Source organism: Myxocyprinus asiaticus, chromosome 14 (genome assembly GCF_019703515.2).
Source record: "Myxocyprinus asiaticus isolate MX2 ecotype Aquarium Trade chromosome 14, UBuf_Myxa_2, whole genome shotgun sequence".
In the NCBI taxonomy this organism is placed as follows: domain Eukaryota; kingdom Metazoa; phylum Chordata; class Actinopteri; order Cypriniformes; family Catostomidae; genus Myxocyprinus; species Myxocyprinus asiaticus.
Genome location: NC_059357.1, coordinates 44,107,054 through 44,116,550, shown reverse-complemented (window position 1 = coordinate 44,116,550; position 9,497 = coordinate 44,107,054). Strand labels below are relative to the sequence as shown.

Here is a 9,497-nt window from a genome sequence, read left to right as displayed (position 1 = left end):
TCCATCTTTGTTCACCTAATCCAATTTTGTTGGGAATATGTGAATAATAGAGTATTTGTTGCATCAGTGTATTGCTGAAACCGGGCAGAGGATTTAGCATGCTTTGCATGTGACTGGATTGGCAGAGTACATTTTAAAATGAAGTGTTATTTTAATGTATTTCTATGCAAAACGAAACAAGTAGGAGACTTGTACGTGTTTGAAGTTCTGTTATTTTGGGATTTAGAGGAGATTGTGTCATGCTGAATTGTTTTGGAAGTTACCATTGCGAAGAAGAGTGAAGCTAATGGTTAGGTCGATGTTGGGTACAGTACTACTGAAAAAATTGGATTCTGTAAACTCTCAGCAGCACCATACTTGTTATATAGTACAAAAAGATATATACAATATGCTAATGTGTTTGTTGCTAGCTTGCACCAAGCTGCAAGGTTCAATAGAGGTATTTGAAAGGATCAAACTTAAGTTACGTTAACTCATTAAACATTTATGTTTTTGCTATACAAAGTATTTGAGTAGAGCCTACATTTACATTTTCTATTAAAGAAAATAATTTTCATTGTGTGGAACCAATGACCAACAAATTAGTTTCAGTGAGGTAATTCAGTTTGTTTGTGAATGAGACGTTTCACGAGTGCTGCTTCTTTAGAGCTCTTCACGCTCTATTCCTGTCAGACACAGAATCACTGTGCACCCACAGCCAAGCATGCGATTGACCGCTGCTGTAATCAATCATGTGTTAGTCAGAGGGGCCTGGGAAGCTCAGTGGTAAAAGATGCTGGCTACCACCCCTGGAGTTCGCTAGTTCGAATCCCAGGGCGTGCTGAGTGACTCCAGCCAGGTCTCCTGAGCAACGAAATTGGCCCGGTTGCTAGGGATGGTAGAGTCACATGGGGTAACCTCCTCATGGTCACTATAATGTGGTTCATTATCGGTGGGGCGCATGGTGAGTTGAGCATGGATGCTGCGGTGGATGGCGTGAAGCCTCCACACGCACTATGTCTCCGTGGCAACGCACTCAACAAGTCACGTGATAAGATGTGCGGGTTGACGGTCTCAGACGCGGAGGCAGCTGGGATTTGTCCTCCGCCACCCGGATTGAGGCGAATCACTACGCCACCATGAGGACTTGAAAGCGCATTGGGAACTGGGCATCCCAAATTGTGTGAAAAAAAATTATAATAATAAAAATAATAATAATGTGGTAGTCAGGCATGCATTCAGAGTTTGAATATTTCTCAATTCAAACTGATTCCAATTCACAAGCTTTAGATTCGATTCTGATTTTCGATTCGATAGTACCGTTCTAAAAAAGTACTGACTCATTTAGAATAGCGGCAGTTCAGCAAGCGTCTCACATACTGTATGTGTTTTGGTTGAACGCATATTAACATGAGTGGAGTCGAATGGCTTCTTTACCGCATCTGTGCTAAGTGTGATTAGAACTAAATGTTACTTTTTACTTTTTGATCAACAATTGACTATAAAGAACAGAAACGATATTAAAAGAGACATTATTCAAAAACAAATGGATTGCGTGGATCTCGTCATTGGTTACACACCCTAACCCTAACCCTTAATACACATTACATGGAATGAGTCAAACCAAAATTTTACTCTCAACACGCAGTGAAAGGATCTCGGTGCTGAACTCGTTCGCCACTACACTACTCAGTCACTGGTGAGTGAAATCTGAACATTTACCAGCCAGTGGCTAAACACAGACATTTTTAAATCAATTCAAATTTATTTGTACAGCAATTTTCACAAATGTTTTTTTATGAAATCATATGCAGATTTATTTTTATTTATTGATGTTTAAAACTATGGCTGTCAATAGAATAAAACAATCGTGATTAATCTCATGATTTAAAAAAGATAATAATGTTGACATTTAAAAAAAAAAAAATTCTATGACATTTTTCGCTGACCCCTAGCACCCCCTTGCGGACCCTTGGAGGTCCCCGGACCCTAGTTTAAAAACCTCTGGGTAATATAAGACATAAAGTGGCTTCAGAAGTCAAAATAATGTTTGTTTTATTTCAATATCCTTGATCATAAGTATAAAACTGGCCTAAAGTCCAAATTAATCAATTTTGCATTTGAGTTTGTCAATCTGTCTGAGGTCAGGATGTCAGAAAAAGCACCTTTCATAGGTTAAGGCCACACTTTCTCATAGGTTTGGGGTTTGGGTTGGGTACAGTGTATAAAATATGCATTCCTCCTCACTAATTACAGCCTGTACAGCTGAAAACAACTCGCCTCACAACTTGCTTTTGGCGCCCCTCCGTGGATGTTACACCCTGAAAATGGAGCTCACATGTGCCCGTACACCCAACAACAGTTACTGCTTTGGCCACTGGGGGCATTGTTACAGATTTCGGTAAGTACAGACCGAATTTAGCTGACGAAAAGTCAAACCCGTTTGATATATTCTCTTTAACCTAATTGTGCTTAGATATCTTTGTAAGACTGTTGCCTCCATAGAGACCCATTAGGAGAAACAGAATGTCCAACGACTTTCGAACCTACAGCTAACGTGGAAACATTGGTGGCAGTTTTCAGCGCTGGACAGCTCGTGCTTCAGTTCTACTTAATGTGCGTTCTATGTGCTGGTTTCAGAAACAAACAAGTTTTCTTCAAAAATCAGAAAAGTTAATTAAGATTACTTTAATAGTTCGATATCCCACATTATTATCACCAAATCCTGTCTGTGTCACAGAGATTTTCTGCCCAATTGAATGAGCCCAACTTGTTTCAGATCGATCTAATATTGGCAAGCATATATTGTTTTAAAGTAGAGGAAATACTTTTATATTTGTACGTTTGACAAGTTTTCATTTATGAAACAACACATACAGAATAATAATATATAATATTATGAGAGAATTTTTGCAAAACATGAACTATCATTAGTTTTATGTTTTTCACTGTACAGGGCAGCAGATATGATCAGTAGACAAACACTTGTTAGTTTATGGGGTAGCTGACAAAAAATACTTTTGTGAAGTTGACATGTCCTGTGGTGTGATATGAAGTGTTGGGTGTATTGTATTACTAAGTAATTAATTACGGTAATGAAATTACTTTTTCATTGAAAAAAGTAAAGTAAGGGATTACTCTTAATTTTTCAGTCATTTAATTACAGTTTCTTCTGATATAATTGTGTTAAATACTTTGTAGACTATAGAACAATTCTATATAAAACAATAGTGAATTTAAAATCAAAATTTAACGTCTAATTTTAAAATAGTTTTCTAATTTAACGCTGCCCCCTTAAATTCTTTGGCCAGTTCATGAATAATTTATTTGATTTTATATTGATTTATTTGAAAGAATTAAAAGAACAGTTTCATGTCTATCCTTGTATTTTTCATCTGGTCGAGGTTGATACTAACCTGCACTGTAGAGAGCATCCTGACTGGCTGTATCTCTGCCTGGTATGGCAATAGCACCGCCCACAACCGCAAAGCACTGCAAAGGGTGGTGCGAACTGCCAAACACATCATCGGAGGTGAGCTTCCCTCCCTCCAGGACATATATACAAGGCGGTGTGTGAAAAAAGCTCGGAGGATCATCAGAGACTCCAGCCACCCGGGCCATGGGCTGTTCTCACTGCTACCATCAGGCAGGCGGTATCGCAGCATCAGGACCCGCACCAGCCGACTTCATGACAGCTTCTTCCCCCAAGCAATCAGACTTTTGAACTCTTGATCTCTCACGATCAGTATACATCAGCACTGCACTTTATTACCCTTACTCTTATATCTAACACCGGACTGTCATAAATTATATTATTATTATATTATATTCTCTCTTAACAACTGACTATCAACCGACAGCCTGAATGTCAATACAGTACAATACTGTACATTCTATATATATATATATATATATATATATATATATATATATATATATATATATATATATAAACTTTTTTTTTTCATTTTTTTATATATTTTAATTTTTAATTTTTATTGAATAATGTATATCTATATAGTAAAAAAAACAAAAAACAAAAAAACAAAAACAAAAACAGTGTATTGTATACTGTACAGTGTATGTTATTATTTGTATATTGTTGAGTGTAATTATGTGTATATCAGATGTTTAATTTGTGCTGTGTTAATTTGATGTTATTGTAAATTGGTATATGTCTCATCACTGTCACGACTGCTATGTTGATTGGAACTGCACCCAAGAATTTCACACACCATTGCACTTGTGTATATGGCTGTGTGACAATAAAGTGATTTGATTTGATTTGAAATAAGGGTTTTTGTAATAAGTAATGCAATTACTTTTCAGAGTAATTAGTACAGTAATCTAATTACACTGTAGAAGAGGTAACTTAGAGTAACTTACCTAACCCTGGTGATATGTCATACTCAACCTAACCCTTTCAACATCATTTTCTTATTTTTGTATTATTATTATGCATGCAGCATTTATGACCTCATTGTTATTAAAATACAACATGGAATAGTAGGCTATTTGTAGTTTTAAAAATTTGTTTGTTATACTGTTGGACCATTTAAAATGAACTATGTTAAAAATATGCTTAATTTTAAAAGAAATCTTAACAAATTCTAATGTAAAATGTTGACGTGTCATCCATTTTACTCAATCATTTGACAGCATTTGACATTTTAAAGAACCCCAAATGTTATGGTGCATTTACTCCGAAAGTTATTTTCTTGTCTGAAGAGAACATGCATAGAAGATACAAATCAGTTTATATATATATATATATATATATATATATATATATATATATATATATATATATATATATATATATATATATTATGTGCATTTTGGAGCTTCAAAGTTCTGGTCACCATTCACTTGCATTGTATGGACCTACAGAGCTGAGATACTCTTCTAAAAATCTTCATTTGTGTTCAGCAGAAGAAAGAAAGTCAAACACATCTGGGATGGCATGAGGGTGAGTACACGATGACAGAATTTTCATTTTTGGGTGAACTATCCCTTTAATAAAGTGTACCAGAAATGAACAGGTAAGGAATGAATTTATAAGAGAACTACAAGCTTCAGGATACACAGAATACACAATATGCAATATCTAAACTCTCAGATCGGGAACTGGTAAATTATTAAAAGCGATCCTGAGATTCTTGAGAAGCAATGGTCTTAAACACAGAATACAGGAAATCCGGAAATCGTCCTTTTATTTCTAGACTTCATCAAACTTCATCACAGAAGTTGCACTCCATACTGTGTCCAGTAGGTGGCGGAAATGCGCCTTCTAGTTGGTTTGCCAACCGTCATGTAAACAACAGAAGAAGAAGAACTCCATCACAGTAGGCGGCGGTTTGCATTTATTCAGTTGCTTTGCAACCCGCCATTAAACCCACAAAAGGAAGAAGAAGAAGAAGAAGAAGCAGGTTGTTTGGATTGAAAACCGTACAACTGCTATTGGGCTTCATTCCAAAGTTTGTATCAGTTCATTACATGATTCACTGTTCGATTTCTTACATAAAGATAAAACAACGCAACTTTGTATGTACTGTTGGTGTACCAGCAGACGTGGAAAAAGGATCCGATTTGTTGTTGATCTTTAGATAATTCACCATGAACGTGGCTAAAAGCGGGTATCGTGTTTTCTCTGCAAACTCCACGCCTGCATGCACTGAACTCGCTAAGAAGATTACTGAGTACGTATACCATTACTAACACCACAACATTATAGAGGCTGATTTCACTGTTGTGTGCATGTGCAGTAATGTTAAATTGGGATTTGGCCTTTGGATTAGCAGAACACAAGACAAGTGAGCACGTGACATCCTGACCTGTTGTTTTCTTGACATACTGGGATACCAGTGTGCAAAGAATACCCCACCGCAGATGTTGGCTGATAACAGAAAGCTCGTAGGTTAAAACCCCAGCAGGAGTGATCCATTAACTAGCAGCATTTTGTACTCCAAATCAATCTGTATAGAAATGAAATGTAAGGTTTTCCTGCTGTCCTCTCTACATGATCAGAGCATGACCAGGGTGCTCAGTAATGGATTATGCTTCACATTTGTCAATGCATGTGACTGACTCGCTGCTTTTGAAAATGGACTGCATTCATGAAGACTGCAGTGAACGAAAGAATAACATCTATTTAATCAGACTGTAACTTAACTGTACTTTTAAAGTCACACTTATGAAGATTTTAAAGTGCAGTTTGGCATGCTAATCTTGATTTTCTTGGTCTATTTGCACCTTAGGCGACTGGGAGTTGAGCCGGGGAAATCTGTTGTTTACCAGAATCCAAACAGAGGTGAATCAAGAATACTTATTCAAATACTCTGTTGTTGACTTTTACATGCCTTTTACACTGCCATTTTTAACATGACCTCATTTTATGTGCCAGTTCTCACAACTGTAATGTAAAAATCACATTCTCATAACCATGGTTCTAGAAATAAGGACGTATACCTTGTACTTATTTAATTTAGGCTAAATTTAGGGTAAGTGTACCCTATGATATGGTTCCTTGATCATGCCTCTACAATCACAGTCACAGTTGTAGTGATTGGAAGTCCGATTCTTTTCTGTGAACCGGTTCTTTTGGACTAGCCGTTTAAAAACAAAAAAAACAAACGATTCACCAGTTCTTTTACGTCATTGCATAATAATGTCACTGTTCATAATGCTAATATCCTGGCGTAGTGGAATGCACACTCAAACGCATTCAGTAAAGCCATATGTAAGCATATATTCCTGATTATTACATTTTACGGAATTAAGTTAACTATCATCAGTGTTTCATTCAGTGGTCTTGCATCTTGGATAAGTTTCCTACATTATGTTTTTGCACCTAAAGCTCCCAATACTGACTCTGAAATACAAACGTGGATGTTCTGTGTGTCTAAATCATATAAAGAGAATAAACTTGTCTTAACTCGCTCTTTTTACAGATACCATGATCCAGCTCATAACAACTTAAAATATAATTTGTATGCACAATACTCAATAGTAAAATTAATTTACATCTCTTGACTGAAACGTTTCGCCCCCCTCATACAAGTCCTCTGTTCACGCATGCTCATCAGCAGCTCACTCATCAGTTCTCAGTATTTCGAACATGTCCGAAAGAGGTGATTCTCAGTTCAGTGTACTGATAACTTGAAGTACTTTGATCGACTCAATGTACTGTTGACTCGAACCGTTGCAACCGGATCATCATTATACGTTGATAAAACGGTAGTACAATCAAGTCATAAACTTATTTCCAGTGCGTTTTATTTGTTATACTTTCTGCTGTTCAGGAAAAAACGCCAGAAATATACATTTCGCCCTTAATCACACGGCACACGCATACTCAGTATCAGCAGCTTATCAGTTTTCAGTATGTCGGACAGTCCAAAAGAGACAATTCTCAGTTAATTGTACTGTTGACTCAAGAACAGTTGCGATCGGATCGTTCAGTCCGATTTGTGAACTAGTTGGAGCGGTTCATTGCAAAGAACAGTTAGGATAAGCAAATATCATCAGTTCTAGGATCATATTACTTCCGGTTAAGATAGAGTAACTTGTGGATCAGTGTCGACTCGAGACGCGAACTGTTTCAAACGATTCAGTCTAATTTGGTGAACGGTTTCAGCTTGTTCACAGAAAAGAATTGGTTCAAAAGAACAATTCGTTCACAAACTGGACATAGAGAAAAAAGTCACAATTATGAGAGATAGCTAAAGGTACAATTGCGTGAAATAGTTAAAATTGTGAGTGAAGTCGCAGTTGCAAGTTTATATCATGCAATTGTGAGAAATAAAGTCGTTATTGCGAGAGGTTGAAATTGCAAGAAAGAAATTGTCTCAATTGTGAGAAATACGGTTGAAATTGCGAGAAATAAAGTTTAAATGACTAGCTATAATGTCGAAATCGTGAGAAATAAAATGTCTTGATTGAAAGAAATAAGGTAGAAATTGTAGTAAATAGTTATAGTTGTGAGATATAGTCGCAATTGCGAGAAATGGTTAAAATTGTGAGTTGTAAAGTTGCACTTGCCAGAAGGTTGAAATTGCAAGAAGTAAAGTTTAAATGGTGAGTTATACAGTGTTGTATAACATATCCATTCGTCATACTTAAAAGGAAAGATACCTTCATGGAAATTGATTCAAGTAAAAGTTAAAATAGCTCATGTGGAATATACTTAAGTAAAAGTATTAAAGTAACTAATTTTAAATTTACTTAAGGATCAAAAGTACAAGTAAATTGCATAAATTATGGAACAGCTAATTAAACCCATGACAACTTATTTGATTGGTGGTACTCATCATTTACTCACCCTCATGCCATCCCAGATGTGTATGACTTACTTTCTTCTGCAGTACACAAATGAAGGTTTTTAGAAAAATATCTCAGCTCTGTAGGTCCATATAATGCAAGCGAATGATGACCAGAATTTTGAAGCTCTTAAAATCAGATAAAGGTTACATTCTAGTAATCCATCAGACTCCAGTAGTTTAATCAATTTCTTCTGAAGTGATCCAGTTGGTTTTGAGTGAGAACAGGCCAAAATATAACTCCTTTTTCACTGTACATCTTGTCATTGCAGCCTTTAGGCACGATCATGATTACACATCGATGGCACTATAGGAAGTGTAATTGAGCTTGAAATCATGATCGCCAAGGAGACTGCCGATGTCATGATTTATAGTGAAAAGGGAATTACATCAGAATCAGAATGAGCTTTATTGCCAAGTATGATTACACATACAAGGAATTTGTCTTGGTGACAGAAGCTTCCAGTGCACAAACAACAAGACAGAGATAATAAAAAAAATAGAATAAAAATAAAAAGCAAATAGAAAATATATAGAAATACACACATATAATATACAGGTGCATCTCAATAAATTAGAATGTCATGGAAAAGTTCATTTATTTCAGTAATTCAACTCAAATTGTGAAACTTGTGTATTAAATAAATTCAATGCACATAGACTGAAGTAGTTTAAGTCTTTGGTTCTTTTAATTGTGATGATTTTGGTTCACATTTAACAAAAACCCACCAATTCACTATCTCAAAAAATTAGAATATGGTGACATGCCAATCAGCTAATCAACTCAAAACACCTGCAAAGGTTTCCTGAGCCTTCAAAATGGCCTCTCAGTTTGGTTCACTAGGCTACACAATCATGGGGAAGACTGCTGATCTGACAGTTGTCCAGAAGACAATCATTGACACCCTTCACAAGGAGGGTAAGCCACAAACATTCATTGCCAAAGAAGCTGGCTGTTCACAGAGTGCTGTATCCAAGCATGTTAACAGAAAGTTGAGTGGAAGGAAAAAGTGTGGAAGAAAAAGATGCACAACCAACCAAGACAACCGCAGCCTTATGATTGTCAAGCAAAATCGATTCAAGAATTTGGGTGAACTTCACAAGGAATGGACTGAGGTTGGGGTCAAGGCATCAAGAGCCACCACACATAGACATGTCAAGGAATTTGGCTACAGTTGTCGTATTCCTCTTGTTAAGCCA

At 36.3% G+C, this 9,497-nt stretch overlaps 1 protein-coding gene across 4 annotated transcripts in view; it reads left to right on the top strand.

Moving 5' to 3' along the window:
- The first annotated feature begins 5,314 nt into the window (after positions 1 to 5,314).
- LOC127452306 (phosphoribosyl pyrophosphate synthase-associated protein 1) overlaps positions 5,315 to 9,497 on the top strand; it is a 41,090-nt gene continuing 36,907 nt past the window's right edge. For 2 of the 4 annotated variants that reach the window (XM_051717691.1, XM_051717689.1), the window contains exons 1-3: positions 5,315 to 5,456; positions 5,586 to 5,678; positions 6,237 to 6,289. In XM_051717691.1, the coding sequence (XP_051573651.1) occupies positions 5,596 to 5,678; positions 6,237 to 6,289 (136 nt within the window). In that variant the 5' untranslated portion in view covers positions 5,315 to 5,456; positions 5,586 to 5,595. Of the gene's footprint in view, positions 5,679 to 6,236; positions 6,290 to 9,497 lie in introns of all 4 variants that reach the window. The other 2 variants (XM_051717690.1, XM_051717692.1) reach the window with 2 other exon arrangements.